The sequence below is a fragment of the Pelecanus crispus genome, chromosome 7 (assembly GCF_030463565.1).
Source record: "Pelecanus crispus isolate bPelCri1 chromosome 7, bPelCri1.pri, whole genome shotgun sequence".
Classification (NCBI taxonomy): Eukaryota; Metazoa; Chordata; class Aves; order Pelecaniformes; family Pelecanidae; genus Pelecanus; species Pelecanus crispus.
This window is the reverse complement of record NC_134649.1, coordinates 26746642-26766013: the sequence shown is the minus strand read 5'-3', so window position 1 is coordinate 26766013 and position 19372 is coordinate 26746642. Positions and strand designations below refer to the sequence as shown.

General features: G+C 38.1%; 1 protein-coding gene across 7 annotated transcripts in view; it reads right to left on the bottom strand.

The window, feature by feature from the left end:
- Positions 1-2090: 2090 nt before the first annotated feature.
- Positions 2091-19372, bottom strand: part of FAM120A (family with sequence similarity 120 member A) — a 56650-nt gene continuing 39368 nt past the window's right edge. For 2 of the 7 annotated variants that reach the window (XM_075714614.1, XM_075714615.1), the window contains exons 12-18: positions 18757-18871; positions 14682-14891; positions 13345-13528; positions 12242-12379; positions 10606-10747; positions 6729-6825; positions 2091-3986 (exon numbers count right to left, since the gene is read on the bottom strand). In XM_075714614.1, the coding sequence (XP_075570729.1) occupies positions 3675-3986; positions 6729-6825; positions 10606-10747; positions 12242-12379; positions 13345-13528; positions 14682-14891; positions 18757-18871 (1198 nt within the window). In that variant the 3' untranslated portion in view covers positions 2091-3674. Of the gene's footprint in view, positions 3987-6728; positions 6826-10605; positions 10956-12241; positions 12416-13344; positions 13529-14681; positions 14892-16129; positions 16245-18756; positions 18872-19372 lie in introns of those variants that run through there. The other 5 variants (XM_075714616.1, XM_075714617.1, XM_075714612.1 and 2 more) reach the window with 4 other exon arrangements.

Sequence of the window (19372 nt, the reverse complement as noted above, 5' to 3'; positions counted from 1 at the left end):
GAAAAGCTTAACATTCCCCCGCTACAGCAGGCACGCTGCAGCCCCTGTGCTTCCCGATCCCAGAATGGACTGGCAGCAGAGATGAATACAGCTAGAGGGGACCACCAGCAAAATACAAGTCAGCAGCATCAACACCTCCATGCTCAGGGCTGAGCTGCTGTCAAACAGGAGTCCACAGTATTGTTACAGGAGATGTAGGCAACCTATCTACACATGGGTAATGTATTATTAAAAAGTGTTAACTATTTTAATTAGCACATTAAAAAGGTCCATGTAACATAGCGTGTAACAGAACGTAACATACTCGCTGATGTATAAACTCACATGTGAAAGGCATTCTTCAAGAGCAAGCCCAGGCAATACCTGGTCATTCTGTACAATCAACGATTCCAGAGTCAGTTTGGAAGAGGACCAAATTAATTTGAAATGCATTTGTTTCCTGCAGGAAGCTACTCAAGACAAGGGTGAAAACAGGCAGCCTAGTGCTTGCCCCCAAGAGGTGCAGATTCACAGAATATCGTTCGGTTCTACCAGCCTACCAGTCCCTGCTCAGCCCTAGAGCACCCACCTGCCACACCATGTGAATCTTGTTGCTAAACTGCACGTACCCATTGCAGAGGGCAAAAAATAAACCCAGTGTTGGTTCCGGGTTTGACACTGCTGTTTGCAGTCAGGGAACCAGGGAGCCCTGGTACCTGTAAGACGTCCCCGCCACTACTTCCACTAGCATCTACTGACAGCTGAAGGCTCATCCTCCTCCTGCCCCAGAATAGTTTCTGCCCAAGGAGCTGGGTTTTGGCCTCTCCAGGGCAATGGCAGGTGTTTAAATCGGCCACAAAGAAAATATGTGCTCCAGGTCAAGTACGCATATGCCATGCAAGCCCAACATTTTCACCACGATTTCTGGAAAAAGTAAATGCAGCACCTTACATGTGGGCCAATAAACTAGCTAATTTGCTGTATTTTCACATCCTAATTTTAGTCACACTTGTGTGGATAGCTTGTCACCCTTTGGCTGCCCATGAAAAATTTTGCTGCCATAATTACATTGAGGAAAGGACTGAAGTCATTGCACTTGCAGTACGTGCCACCTTGGTGAAATCTCCCATGCACGTTTATTTTTGTTGCTATTTCTTATTCCATGCCAGTGACCAGGTTATGATAGAAGTGAAATACATCCTGTCTACTGCTGGGAAAGAGGACAATTGGTGCCTTGAACCTTCACCAGAACAAGAGGTTGAATATTTGCAGAATAGCGAAGCTCTAACATGGGGCAAATAACACGGCATCAGTGCAAGGTAGGAAGGGACACGATCCCGCCAGAGTTCAACAGCAGGATTCCCCAGATAGCTGCTGTGACACCAGTGCAACCGCTCCTCTCCAGCTTGTTTGACTTTGGAAGGGAAGAGGAAGACTGCCATCATTTGCACAAAACACAGCTGTGCTGCTATAAACTGCATCTACACAGAATGTGCAGCGCTGTTAACACTACTCATGTAGACATAACATGAGATCAAAAATGCTCAGGGCAAGCCTGTTTTTAACAATGTGTGTCAGGCACTGGAGTAAACAGATGAACATTCAGATAGAGAGAGCAGACAATAAGGGCGTGCCCAGACAAAAAAGTTCTCCTGATATCAACCAAGGTATAAATTTATAACTCCTCATGTTATGTCAGTTATGATCCATGATGTAGAGAAAACAAAATCATTTATTCTCAGCTGCAAGGAGCTGAGACACAGGCATTGTTGATCATCTTGTATTTCAAACCTTGGGAGCACCTGGGGTTGGTCTTCTTTAAACAACTGCCCCTGTTATTTCTGTCTTGTTTGCATCTTATTAACCATCTTACATTTAAACGTGGACATCTGGAGTAGCTGCATAAAATAAAAAGGACAAAGTATTACTCCAATAAAGTGTGGTATCCCCCAACAGCAGCAGTGTGTAAAGGTTGTGTTTTCCTTCTCCATCTTTTGGGAGGACATCATGTAGTCCGCTAACTCAATCACTTTATTTGGGCATAGGAAAACTTTTATTTACAACATATTAATTAAAAAAAATATTTGACAAAAAAGGCATACAGTATTTTATACTAAAAGAATAAAGATTTTTATTAAGCACTGTAAGTTGCATTCAATAGCCTTCAAATACACCACACCACAATCCATCTACAACCAATCAAACCCAACAGTAGTTCATTCTTGCACAATCCATGAGTTGGGGCAGAACTCCCTTCAACTTACATTAAGATACCTACTTAGCTCTTGCGGGCAGGGAATGGGGAATTACACCTCATTTCTGATCACTAATGTGTGATGAAGAGCATCAGGAGAATTATATGAAAACGAATATAAAGAAATGATTCTGATTTTGAAGTACATTAAGTTTGGAAACACTAACAAAAACATCAAAATGATACAGGTATATTTGCTTATACTAAATTCTTGATGGGAAAGTTCTCAAGAACAAGCCATTTGTTTCCTGCTACAGAAGGGGGGTACTTTTTTTTTTTTTTGAAGATCAAAGCTTTTTTTTTTGTTTTTCACAGAATTTCATATTTGCTAATATGAAGGCATAAAACAGCAACAGAGAACAATAATGCATACAGCAATGAGTACACCAGGGTAACGTTGATATTCAAAACGGCTAGATAATTTTTTTTTTTTAAGTTTTAGAATAAATGCAACAGAGGTCAATAATCACAAAATTTTAAGGTTAGAGCAAGATCAGTCAATGACTAAACATAGTTAACATCTTTTATAGGACTATTACTGATTATTAGCTTTTTGTTTTGCAAATGGGCACAGTACTTGTAAGAATGGAAGAAAGAGGACAATAACATGCATAATATTAACTACACACTTTAAAAATTATGAACCATGCAGAAGTTTAGCTCAAATAGTAGTACTAATGGTCTACGTCTGATTCAAAACCACATAGTTCATTGATCACGGATGCATGGTATTAGTCACAAAAAGTTTCAGAACACATTGTGTTTATTTTGAAAGGTCATTTGCATCTTCTATGATTTCAAGTTTATCTCCATTTAACTTGCTTGTAAAGTATGTATGATGTATATTTAAAATCAGCAGAACTGCAATATTACTCTATAATTTTTAGTTTCGATAGTTTGCACATTTTAACACAAAAGAACCACATCAACGGTGATGAAATTTAAGAAAGAAAAAACTGTGGTTGTGCCTTTTTCCCCCCATAATCATGAAATCAAAGCCTTAAAGAAAGCTTTATTGTGACACAGTAATGCAAAATCAAATATAATGGCATACATATGGTGCCAAGTACTAAAAATTATATTTTAAGCTATATATACTTAAAGACTGCCAAAATTTGTTTTCTTTATATTTCAAAAAACAAAACTACAAGCTTTTGTCATAACCAGTTTAAACTTTATGTATACTTCATTTTAAGTGCGGGAGTCAAATGCTCTTCATTCTCTTTCTTTTTTGTTTTATTGTAGCATTTTGACTACAACTGGTTAAAACTAAAAATGTGTTGCTTAAATCTCTGACATCAAAGAGGGATCCGAATTTCCAAAGTCCTCATTTTTCTCTTACGGAAAGGAAAAAATGTACATAACTGTAGGCTCTCTTTCTTTCCAGATATTCCTAATCCTGACCCTTCCCAACATCCTTCACCCTCTATAAAAAATAAGTTTACTCTTCTTTTTTTAAGACAGTGGCCTCAAGAGTATCATCTTTATGGCAAACACTGTCTGCATTTAGTGCATTTAAGTGAGGATTTGTATTGCACATTTTAGAGTCATTACTCAAGGCACTTTCAGACTGATTGGAAGCCCTGATGTCTCCTGTATTCCCATTCATCTGGGAAGCTGGTTTTTCCTCATTCACAACTCCATTTTCAGCCAGGGATCCATCTGAAGACACAATTGAGGATTTAGATTCCTCTGATTTTGACTTAAGTTCTTTGGCTACTTCTTCTGCTGAAGCAGCATAAGGAGGTTTGCCCTATTTTTTAAAAAAAAGAAGAAAATTACTGAAGAACCACTGCTATATATTTACAATCTGTTACACAGACACTATTAATAGGCAGCATGCAGTGTTCAGAAGTATCACAAGCAAATACCGAATATTATGTACTGCTGAAATAAGAAGTGGCATACAAAATAAACAGCACAGCATGTATGAGAAAGAATTTTCAGTATTTCTGAGTGCCTTCTAGCCATGCCTTCCGAAGCTCCTGTGGCAAAATGCCCTTTCTAACTTTGATGCTTCAGTTATTTTACAATGTAAGAGCTACATAAACATCTGGAAACACCAAAACTGAGAATCAATATACAGCTTAACTCTGCTTCTTGGTTCACATATGTTGTAATTTAATGATATGATTACATGTTATTCAAATACAAACAAAAACTTTTTTCAGACAATTTTTTGAAGAAGTGCAAAAGTACCATGCAATATTATCTATACTAGTCTATATGCTTCTGAGATTTGGAAAGTGACATCATATGAAAAGCATATAGTAGAATCTTACAAGAATAAGTATAGCAATAAAACCCAGATTTATGCAGCGTTAGAACGTATATTTAGTTTTTAAGTATCTGCAACAATGAATCTTAGCGTTCCTGAAGCATAATAGGCTTTAAACAGCAAAACAAAATCAGTAGGTTGGGTTGCTAAGAAGGTTGCTTCTTATCTGTCACGCTGGTAACAAATTCAAGTGCTAAGAAATGACTAAAGATATGGACATCTTATACAGCTCAAACAATAGCAAACAGTTTCATAGTGTAATAATCTTAATTTTGAAATACTAGAAACAGCATGGTTAGTACTTTCCTGAACTGCTGAAAGACTCTGCAGGTGAGTAAGAACTGTTGTTCTCTAGCATCAGGATCACAAACCTTGTTTTCCAGAAAATCACAAAAAGTTCTGCAGTAACATTGCATAGGTATATGACTGGCATATGAGGACAATTAATATTTATCACATGTGTAAATGTACTTCTTTACAGGCTTTACTAAGTGTAAGTTTTAGATTAAATACATGCTTTTGTTTCTTTCCGGATCAAGAGTGAAAGGTCTCATCTTGTGAAAAAATAGGCATGTCATGTTTGCTAAATACAAATTGCTTATTTCAGCCAGATTCTCCAATCTTTGTTCATATCGCCTCATAATGAGTATCAATAAAGCCACTGCAGGGAGGATCTTACTTGGTGTAAATATGTATGTCTGAATCTGACTCTACATAGACACTCTTTTCTTAACTGCCCAAGTTTGTAAGACAGGGAAGTACACTGTTGCCAGTTAATCTTAACTGGGTATCAAAATCTACTTGTTATGCATTAAGTTTCCCAAGTTCTCCCTGCCACATGCATTTTAATTCACCTTTTTTCTCTTCCTGTAAAAGGAACATATACTATAGTGACCAATGAACGTAAAATCCAATGAGCTCAGGGCCACTCAATTTATCTTTCTTCTCCCTATCACAGGCATAATTTTAGACCAAGATCCTTGTGATCACAAGTATTTACCATCCAAATTACATATCATTAATAAAAATATGGATGCCCAAACTTGCTGATTGTGTGTCAGCACTGTCTACCATGCACCTACAGGTACTATCTGAACTACATTTACATGTGTAAACCTGTAGCACGCCCAGAATATCTGGGGGATCCTTCTCTGGGTTTCCTTTATTTCATAGGTTAAAGTACTTGGAAATTAGATACTAGAATTTAAATAGAAACCACTATGTTAAGTAGAAGATGTAAAGCTTTAAATACACAGGTACATTTGTAGACATATAATCTGTACACAGAGAAATTTAACAAGGAAGAGAAGTATTTGAATTTTTACATCTAGAACACAGCAAGTTTTACTTGAAGAGTTGCTTCATTATCCACTGGAGAACATCCCTTCTCTTATTGTCCCATACCTGCAAACACCCCCCCCTACTCTTTATATCCTAATGTCTCCATGACAAATTGCAGATCCATACGATATATTTATTGTGAAAGTTTTCCACCTATTTACTACCCACTCATCCATTACCATTGGCACTTGCATCAACATTCAAAACTGCATAGCAGCAAGAACAATGGAAAAGAGAGGAAAACATAACTCTGAAGCAATTGGTATTTAATACGAAACAGCAGTTTGCTTCAGCTATACTTAAAGGATCCATGGAAAAGAAAAAAACATGATCCACAGACACTTCATATGTTGTGACTGAAAATGAAACTGTGTGCTCATGGGGGCAAAAACTGGTCTGTTATTTCCTAGAAGTTTAGAGTAAGTTCTTGTATTTGGAGCCATGCAGCAGCAAAGATCCTTCTATTGCTACTAATTTTTCTTCATGAAGTTAGACCGTGGTCCCAGAAAAGAAACTGGGAAAGAATGGGGGTGGGAACAGAAACAGCTAATTTGTTTCAGCTTTGCATTTCTCCCATTTTCCTAAATTTTCTTCTACTCCCACGGCTGGTTAGAGCTGTGTAGGCACAGCCTTCCTATCAAAATACATTTTTCCACTTCTGTCTTTATAACCAAAGTTTGCTTATAATTGAGATGCAACACTAGCCCGTCATCCATCACTGGCTGTGGAGCTTACAGCTTCAACACGTAGGCAAGCTCACTATAAAACACTTTTGTCTTTTAAAGTTGTGCTTGTCAAAATTAGCTGGTCTGGAAGCCCACACCATACCAGCCTGTAAACTAGAGTGTTTTGAAGTCAGGCACATGGCTTTATTACCTGAATTGCTCCCTGGCTTTTATAACCTCTCCCATAGTACCTTCCGCCTCTTCCGAAAGTTCTTATCACTGGAGTGGAAATAACTCCTCTAGGACGCCTGTAAGTTTTGAGGAAAAGGAAGAAAGAAAAATACCTATCAGCTTTGTTTAAAAAGACTTTAAATTTTATTTTGCTGGAAGATTTTTTTCCTAGCTTTACCATCTAGTGACTAACATTTACATTTCTTTAAAGAAGCAACATGACTAACTAATTCAGAATTACAGGGTCCTACTGCTTGCAAGTGTATGCAACCTAACAAACCTTTTGTTTTTGTAGCAATAAAATGACTATTTCTATATTTCACTTCTAGAGACACAATAAATGAGTACTTTCAAGCTTTGTAGAAACATTTTCAAAGTTTATCCTTACAGCACTTTAAAAATAGAGCTCAAAATACTTTCACCTTAAAAAAATACACAATTTGAACCATTTGTAAGGCCATTTCTCCCATTTAATAACACTTCCCACATATAAACAAGGTAGACAGAAGAAATCAGATAAAAGAAAGGAAGGCAAAATACAAAATTGCTTCAGTTTTGATGGGAGAATACAAAATTATCTAAGAACCTGAGGGAAAAAAAAGGAGGCTTCAGCCATATCTGACATGTAGCAATTTATCAAGTTTGGGTGCTTTCAAATGGAAGCTTCCAAACAGGACACATCAGGTAGGGGCTTTTTGATTTGATTCAATAAAGATTAGATCAGATGATAAAAACTTCCACTCAGCTAAAAACTATTTTAATGCCATCAATTGCAGAAACTCAACTTCCTTATCATTATGTCAAGGACTACTACTCACCTACAAATGCTTTGTCTTTTCTCATTAGAAACACGCGATTGCTCTACTTTTTCCTCCAAACCCACTGCCTGATACAGGGAGGTCCCAGCATGAAGACTGACCCCTCTAAAGCTGGCACAGAGCAGCCAGGTGCTGCTCATGTCCAGGCCTGCATCAAGCCCAGTTTCCAAGCTGCATAGGCTGCAATTGCCCTGTTTGCCATACTAGTAACAAATGACAGCTGCCATTAAACTGTATCTCTTTTTCCATATACCTGACAATTCCAATATACCAGCAAGGTCCCTATGAGCTGTACAAAAACTGCCTGAAGAGCAGGTAAGCTTTTCTGTAGTGGTCCTACTTCCTCTACTGCTGTGCTACAAAAACTATGTTATGCTGAACCGCCTCAGTGGAGAAACACTGATCTGTGCCATGCAAGTCTTCTTACACACACTGCAAATTCCCACATTCAGCAGTAAGAAATTAAATACTGAGATTTAAACACAACAGCAAAGAATAAAAAGAGGAAAAAGCTATGTTTTATATTTGAGTAACTCTCACTGCATTCTTTCCAAAGATTTTAACAGGGCTTACCTATACCATTTGCTAATTTTTTTACAAGGTGAAAGTGTACCCTTCAGGGAGCGGAGTAAGATTTTTCCTACTCAGAAAATCACACTAAATATATTGATGGATCAAACCCAATAAAAAGCAGCTGGTATAATTTTACACAGTAAGAATATCCAAGTTCAGTGCTGCAGAGACACATGAGACAATGGTGTAAACAAGCCTGACATGATCCCCTCTGCTGAAACAGATAAAAGGAAATAGACACGTGCAGGACTAGGTGGTAAATTGCAGACAAGGTACTGTGCAGTTTCCTAGTAGTGTTCTTTAGTACAAAACAGCATCTGCCAACATGGACCTTAATCTTTAAAATACATCACTTTATACAGAACACTAACATTAGCATGTTTTCCTACTTTTATTTTTAGTATCAACTGACACAACAAACAGATAAGCTGCCTGTGGTAATTTTTCCCTCTTTGATTAATTCCAGTAACTCTACATGTAAAGAATTTAACATCAGTTATGATTTGATGGAGTCAGGAAGATCTGGCATTGACATGTTTCCTGTCTTTTTGAGGTGACAACTTGCACCCAAACCTAGTGGCGATAACTTGCACCTGCCCAAAGACAGTACCTCTGACAGAAAGAAAATGTCAGACACACTATCTCCTAACTCAAAAGCTACTATTGGAAAATAGTATTTCTCTGTCATAAAGGTACTTAGAGAACAATACCACCCTTTCAGTGATCTGACCACTTCTGAGATAAGGAGGGCTCTCAATTTAGGACTTGCCAGTGTTAGTTCCTGGCTACTGATGTTTTGCATAATTTAATTTATTTGCTTCTTCAGAAAATGGAGGGACTGCTATTCTATGAAGGAAATCAATGGTATGTATAAATGTAAGCCAGATCTGAGCCTGAAGGCGCCTCTAGATCATCACCCAGTGTGCCTCAGTCAGACAGCAGTCTGACACTATAAATTACCCACGTTTTCCACAAACAGTATTGCAGTCAGTGCATTTAACTAAAGAAAAGTAACAAGCTCTGTGGTAAGACAAATTCTTCTGTTCATGGATCCTCATGAAAAACAGAACTTATGACCACACGCTAGCCTCATTTAAATGGTGAAAAATGTTATTTCATCCACTGAAACTGAGGAGTAAGATTAAAATACCCAAAGGAGCCTAGTGCCTCATCACACACCTTAGCTTACTCCCATGGTCTCCAGCTGCTACTCTGGAAGAGCACAGGTGTCCCTCCACTAGCCTGCAGGTAGCTGACAATTGTCTGAAGCATCTAAAACATCACTAGATGCTTATGTTTTGGCAACTGAATCTCATTCTAGGGAATAAAATGTTCCTACCTAAATTTGCCCCCCTCAAAGTGTCAGCTCTGCTCTTACACCAATGCTGTTTGCTGCTGCTGAACTTTTAAATCTTTGTTTCTGCTGTTCTTACCTCTCCCTGTCCCCACACCAGCAGCTCTCACTTCTCCCCCTGCTCCCATTCTCCCACAGCTTCAGATCCAACCATTTCCTCACTCAGTCCAAGACAGGCTTTCCAACAGCTCTTGCTGACTTTAGCACCATGCTTCATAGTGCACATTTCATTAAATTAATAGACAGAGAGGAATTCATGCAGTTCAGACTTATTCTTTCAGACTGCTGCTTCCTGGCTCAAGATGGCACAAATACACATACTTTACTCCATTCCTTTAATATAGCTAAAGACAGACATATAAATCACAGTACTTTGGGATTGTCTCCTGTAACAGATACAATCTTAATTAAAGATGATAGACAGTTCTGTAAGGCACAGAACAATTAAGCCTATGGAAAAAATAAAAACGTAAAAGTAAAGGACTAGATATTTTTGTAACAAAGTATCACTTTTTCAGAAATTATGTGCACCTGTAATTTCAGCTGCAGTGAAATGAAGTGGAAGAGCTGAAGAAACTAATATCCTTTTAAGCTCATCTCCCATCATGACTGTAGCAGAGAACTAGAAAAAAACCTAGAAATGTCCTTCAGGTGTTTTCTGCTTCACAGAAGAACTATATAATGAAGTTATTAAAAATTTTATCACACCTTTTAATAAATGTTCTGCCATGACAAGGAAAGTAATTGAGTGCTGTGATAGTTTTGATCAGGTATAATGTATTTATCGACTTCATGTAAGAGAAAGCCCCCAAGTCATTTCCTCATGCAAACCAATCCAGTGTGTGTATATGTATCTACCTACATATATATCTGATTCAGAATATTAATTTTATTTGCACATAAAAATGCTTATACTCAACAGAATAACTGATTAAAAACATCTTAAAATGAATGTAAATGCTCTTGTTGAATACTCAGTGGGTATAATTTACCTAACATGTCCTAAAATGTGTTGTATGCAGTTTCTAATGCCTCCAACTTTTCCTTGGTTTACTTTTTTCCTCAATCATTAAATTACATATGAAAAGTACGTTCCAGAAGATTGCACTTACCCTCTCGCTGGTCCTCCCACAGAAACGACCTGCAGAGGAAATGGCCCTCTACCCCCTCGTCCACGTCTGCTTCCAGCCCAATGGCCGACTACAGTGCCGGCAATTTCAAGTTTCCCTCCCTGAGAAGGAATAGGTTGGACTCCTGCACATAAAAGCAAAACCAAGCCTTGATCTTCACAATCATAACATTAAAGTTATGAATGAATGGAAAATTGGTTTGCCAAGATTTTATCACATATACAGTTTCTTCTTTTGATACTGGGAGATTATTTCTCCTTTTGTGGTCTTTTGGAAGTATTGTAAATCCAGGAGTCTTTCTTTCCCCCCCTTTTTAAAAATAGGTATGAATTCTGAAAAGAGAAATGATCTGACATGAGTACTTCAGTTTCAGTCATTAAAAATATACTTCAGATAAACATTAAGAAACTGAAGTGAAATTTTACAAGCTATCTGAAGATTTTTTTTTTCCCCTGCATTCCTAATGAAGAAGTGATTTTCGCAGGTTTAAAGGCACCTTTTAGCGAACACCAAACATCAACATAAGACGCACAGATTATAACTGCTATAAACAACTTACTAGGCAGAATTATTTGTACTAAGTTGTTATAAAAATACAGCATTTAAACTGACCTGGGTGTAAAAGGTAGGTTTATCCTTCCCCTACCAAGATAGCAGCTAAAATTGCAATTGTCTAAAATAAAAATGTATCTTCTATTCAAGTTGCTCATATCTTATACCTGTGTTTTGCCCTTAAAAATCAACACTGGGGCATAACATATATTTCAAGAAATCTAGGTAAGTGCAACCAGATGTTACTGGCAAGTAACAAGCCCTGAAAGGGTTACAAAACACAGCATTTATGCAGCCGCGATTAGTCTCCAAATGTTAATACGCTAGGAACTAAATTACTGATTAAATTCAAGAAGGTTCATACTTCCCTGTACAAGTCTTTCAGCTTCAAATGCACGTTGTTTATTGGGGCAAAGTTATTCACGCAAGGAAGTATTAGAGGTATGTTCGCTCTTAGGATTAAAGCAGATAGGCCAGAAAGGACAGCTAAATATATGGAAAAAATTTACCCTAAATTGGGGACTGGAATTAACAGGTTTCCATTGTCCCACCTTATACAGGATACAAGCAACGGGCACACAGGGAGGTAAGTAAATCTCACGCCTGTGTCCATGCCGACATTGATGCCAGCAAAGAACGGGTTAGCAGTAACACTGAAGTCAGTAATTTCTACATTGGGTTGTTTTTGCAAAAAGCTCAATTGCCCCCAAATTTCAGAAAATAGCTGTTAATACATTCAAGCAAAGTTCAGCTGATTACAGATTCCACTCTCACATTCTGAAGACAGGAGACAGACCGTCTCGTTAGGTTTTATGGCTATGCTGTGTTTGGAGGAGGGTTTCTAGGCATGAGAGAGGCTGGTGCCAAGGGGGCTTGCGGCAGGGACCTGGGGAGAGCACCTGGGAGAGCAGAGCAGACAGCAGCCTGGGCAGGCTCTAGAGAGGGAGAGCTGAGACAGTTAGGGAGAAAGGGAGACCGGCAGTCAGTAGGAAAGCCTCAGACCAAACCATAAAGTGAAGGAAGCCATTGCCAGAAGCTCTAAGAAAAGTGTTTTGGGTATAATTACCGCCCTGAAACTTGCTAGTCCTGTTGCTGTCATTGCCAGAGAAGGCTCCGGAGTGTCCTGCCGCTGCCGCCACCCGGAAGGCCCGGTAAGCACCTGTGGCTACTGTTTCCCCATAAGGGCCTCCAAAGCCATAGACTCCTGTTAGACCCAGGGTAAAGAAAGACAGGGGAAAATCTGTGAGGGGGCCAGGCATCCGGGAAGGCCCCTAGCAGAGATGCTGCTGCCTCCTTCCAGAGTCAGCAGTGAGGGCTGCGTTCCTGCAGGCTGGGCAGGAGCAACCCATGGCCGGCCTGGGCGATGCTGCGTGGGAGCAAGCCACCACCGCTGAGGAAGCCCTGGCCAAAGATGTCCTGCTGCCTTAGGGAGCACGGGGTCTCTTATACAAATAGCAGGCCTTCAACCTGGCTTTGGAATGGGCATCCCGACTTCTATGGCATAATGAGCATTGAAAAGCTTCAACAATTTTTTGGCAATGAGCTCCGATAGCTACAGTTGTGGCACCTGAAGAACTTACTCCCAATGTCCGGTATCAATACACCTATGGGCTTTGGTACCAGAGAGATTTTGAGAAAGGGAATAATTCTAGAAACAGCCTGGAATGGTTATGGCAGTATTTATACTCAAGGGTGCCAATGGTTAAATGACTGTAGCAAAATACAGAGGGGTGGAGAGGAGGAAAGGGTGTCTTCAACCCTGACAGTTAAACTGTGTCCATCAATTTAGGCATTCTTAATATTTATAAATAGAAACATTTCGAAACAATGTACAGTGTACATAAGAGCCTTTTCATATCATCCAGTGTTGATCCATTCCTCTTTTTTCTATTTCATAAAACAGCGGTAAAAACATTTTGATCTGGCACAATTACTAAAAATCCTGATGGAACTATGCAGCAATATGACACACTCCATATTGCTCGGCTATGGCTAATAAAAGTAAAAACGAAACACAGGGATTGGCACATGACAACACATGCCAACCACTTGCTTTTATGTATTTTTCCTATGAAATTGAACAAGAAAATCAGTTCATAGTTTTGGGAATGTGAAAGACAAGATTATGCTTCACGCCAACATGTTTCACACCACTGTCCCATCACTTACCAGCAAAGCCTCTCCCCCTGCCCTGAGGTGGTGGGACTGGCCCGAAGTGCCGAGGATACATAGAAGCTGGATAGAAAGGCATGGCAGGTGGAGGTGGGAAAGGGAGAGGATGGTTTTGCCTGGAGAAATTTAATCCTTCTAGGATGCTCTGACGCATCTTTTCAACCTTGGCTGCCTGCTCAGCCTATGAATAAAGTCACAAAGAGATGTTAAAATTCTAATTTAAATTGTATAAAGCTACATTTACACAACAAATTCAAAGAAGAAAGGAAAATAATACAATAGTAGATAACTACTGCAAACAAATTCTATAAAGCTAGCTAGAAAATTATTGTAATCTGTCTTGCATACCTACTAATAGTTCAATGATACTTGAATTGCAAGAAAATCTTTATGTATCCGTACAGAGATGGTAGTCTAAATACTGAGACAGTTTAGAAGTCAGTAACACAGAAACAGTTTAAAAGTTAAAAAGGGTGTTCCAGAAAGGAACTGAGAAACCTCTATCTATATTCTCCTGAACACTTAATGCAGCCCCTTATTTTAAACAGAATAATCATCATAAGCCTGGAGTGCAAAACACAATCTATGTGAACAGTCTAAAGCACACCTGAAGGGTAACAAGCCTGAAAGGGACCACAGCTATCATCAATATTTAATCTATGATCAGTTTCCCTTGAGTTAGAAATAAGAACAGGTAAGCAGTTTTGTTAAGATTTCATACCTCCCCAAAAGTGAAAGATTTGGTCACTCAGTAAACTCTTGATTTTTATCAGTTTCCTCTTTTTATAGTTAGGTAATAACTTTGCATGATTTGGATACAACAAAAAACTAATTCATTTGTATTTTAAGATGGTTGCAAGAAACGTGAAAAGATTTTGAGCTTAAGGACCATAAGAATGACTTCAGTCTACAAAATAAGTCAGAAATCACAAATTTTCTTTCACTGTAAAACCATTGCAGCTTAGTCCTTTGTGACAGTCTTGCTAGCTTGACCCAGAAAGACAGTACTTGAGCAAACAAGCAGAGACAGTTTTCAACTCAGAGTCATGCATTATGTCACGATTGCATTCAAGTTTCCGTTTCCAGAGAGAAAAAAAGAGTTAAAATTTACACCACTTTACTTTTTCCACATCTACCAAAATGCCACCTCAATCATGAACAAGAGATAGGAGAGTAAACAGAGCTGAAAAATACCTATTGGCCATTCATGTCATATTTCCCTTTTAAAAGTAGAGAGATGATACGTGAAATAAATGACTGATAAACCAACCACGCCTAATACTTCTGAAAATTTGGCACACTTGATACTCTGTCACACTTCTGAAACTACATACCTGACCATCACAGAGGTCAATGAGCGGAACTTTCTCCCGGCTTGCTTTGATGAGCTTGGTCTGGAACAATTTCCCATCAAAATACATCCACGGACAGCAGTGCTCCCATGGAATTGGCTGTCCACAAGCATCATTTGCAAAAAGTGCCATATCGACACCACTCATAAATAAAGCAGACAGCTGTATTCCTCGGGGATCAAGATTCTCAATCTGTTTAAAAAAAAATTGTAAATTTAGTAAGATAATAATGAGACGTAATTCAAAGTTATTCCAACAGTTACATTATTTTTAAAACTCTTGAAAACAGAGTGATTTTAAAAGGTTGTCCAGACTTTTCACAGGTAATTGCCAGTTTGACTAGAAGAATTCACCAGAATCTATCACCTGTATAGCAAAACTGCAATACTCAGGAAGGCTGTTGTTCCCATCTATCCACTCTAGACGAGAGAGATAAAACCAAACCCCTCTGTTTTCTCAACAACAAAGCACAAGAAATTGTTTCTAATATTTTAATGTTTTAACTCAATTCATTATCAAGAAGTCAGTAGAAAGTTTTAAGTGAAATATTCATCCTTAATTCGTGGCATGTAGTGTCTAAACTATGTAAGATGCATACTTTAGCTGCATTAAGATAATTGATAAATATGCAGTACAGTTTTTCAAACAATGATAAAGCATGTTATAGCAAGGAAAAGCTTTAAAGACACTTACAGGAAATCAGCAGTAGAAAATCTCATTAAAAATTTATTTTAAATAATCTTGTGCTTCTGAGGTATTTTGTACAAAGTTTCAGGAATGAGCTCAATGTTAGCATTCAAATTCTCTTCCTACATACCACATTTTCCTTCCAACTCCTTTATAATGGATTTCCTATTAGCTTGATTCCAGATTTTGCTGTTAGAATGCATCTCTTATTACTGAAGTAACGTTTATGCATACAACAGCTTTATTTAGGATGCAGGATAGATACACAAAGGTAGAATTAAATAGTGAATAATAGCTGGTGGTGGAAGCAAAAAGGATTTGCTTGCAGCAAATACATTTCTAGCTCTGGCATAAGAAAATACCACTACTAGTGTTCTCCAGAATACTTCTGAAAATATCAGCCCTTTCTTGGGAACATTTTCAAGACCTTGGTATTAAATTTTAAAATTAAACTACATTATCTTCCTCATACATACGCAACCTTTAACATCCAAAAGACTATCCAGATCATTTTGCAGATATGCAGCTGGGTTCAAACTCAGCTGCTCTTTCTGACTTCAACAAAAAGAGAAAGAGCTGCTTCATATGAAGACAATAATAACATTGCATGAAATATTGCATCTTTCAGTTAACCAACATATATTATGGAAATGACCCATATTATTCTTCATGTATGATTTAAAAATAAAACTTGGAGAACAATTTATATTAAACAACAATACTGTATGCTGTTTATCACTTGCCTTGTCTCTGCCTTTTGTGTTGGAATGGAAAAAATATTTTCTCTGGAAATTCCTTTCTTAGATCTTCAAGACCAGCAATTAAGACCAGCAAGGTTTCCTCCTCTTTGCATCAGATCTTAAGATAGAGGCAAGACTTTGATAACTCTTACAGATACCTTTGCCAAAATCTCCACCCCTAGATGTTATTTGTCTATTGCGCTGTGTTTTGAAAATGAACATGGAAGACTAAGTGGCTAATACACTGCTGTTCTTTGAAGCATCCAGCCTAGCCTACAAAACTGTCATTTGAATTTCCACCAATACCCACAGGTACAATTACTCAACTTCAGAAGAGCTTGGGGTAGATGTCTTGAACCATGCGCTCATGGTTCTCATGAGACTTCAAAAGGCTCTCCGCTATACTCTGCTGAGTCCAATGTTTGTCACCTCAGATGAGCTACACACATTTCTCCTGAACATACAGGATAACTCATTGTCATTTCATTCCTTTGGCAGAGGTTGGCCACATGCTTCCCTGAAGACAAAGTACTGCTCTTCATACAATGCAGACAACTGTCATCATCTTTGGACCAGAATCTCTGGGGTTCTGAAAGGCCCAGTCAGCACACAGGGCTTCCAGCGTGAACATCCAGTAAACACCTTGAAAAGGAGTTCCAGCAAACACCTGAATGATTCTCCTGACTGACAGGATCTACATTTAGGGTGCTTTTAAGGAATTAGCCACAACGAGGAGTACTCAAAAATGCTGTTCTTAGGAGTCTAATATGTTTATAATCCATGTCAGCAGCAATCCAGTCCTAAGTGCTGAAGCAAACAAGCAGTCCTGTATGAACTCATCAGGTGTTCATTATAGCTGTCTTCATCCTGTGTTTCTTCACACCTTTTTCAGCAATGAGGGAAAAGCCAAATAAATTTCTTCCTGTTAGATTTTATTTATTTATTATTCGACCTATTGGCTTTCATTCTTTGGTATATGGGAAGAGGATTTTGTTTTTCTGTAATTCTGCCATTAAGGTTGCTAATGTGAATTCTTTACTTGCTGTGTGGTAAGTTCAAATAGATTCCAAAGTGGGTTCAGTTGTTTGCTTACAGTTACTAGCACTTCTATGGCTAAGTGCTGGGGTTCCACGAGCAGATTGATTTGGTTTATAGATTGAGACTGAGAAGTCCTTGCCAGGGTGCTACGTGCAGGAATGCAAGCCAGATTCTGCTCGTCACCCACAGAAGAGAAACAGTCACTTGCTGTTTTTGAGAATGCTCTTGCAGACTTGGTATTAGTGGCAAAATATTCCTTAGAAAAGCCTAATCGCTGAAATCTGTGCAAGCTTAATTACTGTTTCTTCCGAGAAGAACGGTGCTATGATTGCTGCTTTTGTCTGTATCCCTCTGCAGTGTATGCCTGTGAATATGAACAAACTTGGGAAACAAGTACGTTCTTGCTGATTTAACTAAGGACAGCATGTATCCAGGCACTGCTGGGAGCACAACTAGTCACTAGACTTTCCTGACTTGAGCCCTACAGTACCTGAAAGACTATCTGAAATGACTTCTTCAACATGAGGTTGCGTGATGAAGAGGCGATCAGCATCCCACTTCCTTCGCTATGTTGATCATCAATGCAGACAGGAGATAAGATGAATCACTTCCAGCGGTGCATCCCCTATACATCCTAATACTTCCCATAGCTTCCAGTTATCAAATACACTATTTGACTTAAGATACATTATGTAGAAAAAAGTATCTAAAATTATTTCCATTCAGAAAAATGTTTGCTTAAAAACATAAAAAGGACTAAATTCTACCATTGTATTCAGAGAACTTCATCGCAGGTTCTGAACAAATTCTGAAGAGCAAACAAGGTAACAGCAAAAACCAAATCCTGTATATTTTAGCTCAATGGCTAGAAGAGGAAATTTCACTGTGAGCATAGGAAGGTTGAACAGGGAAAACCCACAGAATAAGATGATGTTGCACAGATTGATAAGCATTCTGTATTTGCAATAAGGATACACTAAACAACTCTATCAATTAGCTAGAAGGATGTACTTCATGTAATACTACTGTATTAGAAAAAAAAATAGAAACTTTGAGATCTTAACTTTTAAAATCCTCAAAACAATTATTTCTACAATTCTGTGAGTATTAATAAACTGTTTTCCCTTTTTTTCTCCTGCATTTTTCTATTCAAGTTTATGCAAGTCTCTCTCCATTTTTACTTAGCTGCAAAGGTCTTTTGAATGCTGAATCATGAAAAAATATCCAGGTTAGTATTTAAGAACAGCCACACATAGAATAAGTCTTTTTACTTTTCTTTTTTTTTTTTATCTTTTTTAATGGAAGCACATTTGTTTTAAACTTCCAAGAGACAATTACTTAAGAAATTGTGAGAAGAGGTTCTACAGCATAGAATATGTTTAAGATTTTAGTTATCTATCCAACCAGTGAAACAGAACTGATTATCCATCTTTGCAACACTTTAAAATACTGAGATTAATATTTTGGAAAGTATAGGTAATTATGAAAGGCTTTTAGTGAGACAGGTACATATACATCACACACTACAGTTAACAATATGGATCAGATGGGAATAAATCTCTTAAATTACGAAAGTTATAGTTATGAATTACCTTGAGTTCCTGAAGCTGGTCAGGTTCATAGAGCTTTGGAGACAATGCTTGGGCAAGAAACGCATCAAGTTCCTGGCGACGAAGTATACGAACCCCCGGCCACTGTACCATATACCTACAGAGGAAGCCCATAATTATTCAGAAGCTTCCTTTAATAGGTAAATCAAGTGGTATTTTATTTGATCAGAAGTCTCCAGAATGCAACAGCAAAAGATTTTTTTTTTTTTTGGTTGCCCAGACTTGAATAGTTAAAAAGGCCAAAACACTAAATAGATTTGAAGTTTAAATTTGTCTAAATTCATACGGAAGAGCTACTGGCTGTGAATCAGTTATGGAAGAGCCTGCTTCCAGTGAAGAAGGAGAGGACAGGCTGCCAAAATAGAGTTTAGAACATAACTGGATTCAGATATGTCTAAAAGTACAATAATATAAAGATTAATGGTCTTTATAAAAAAGACTAATGGTAAAAGGACTTTGTGAACATGGTTTCCAGATAACATTACTCAGAAATCATCTAGTCGGTGAATTTTATGTTCATCACGTCTTAATGAACAAGAATTGAAATATGCCACATGTCACAGGAGAGAAACATGCTGTCCAAATGAATGAGGAGCTC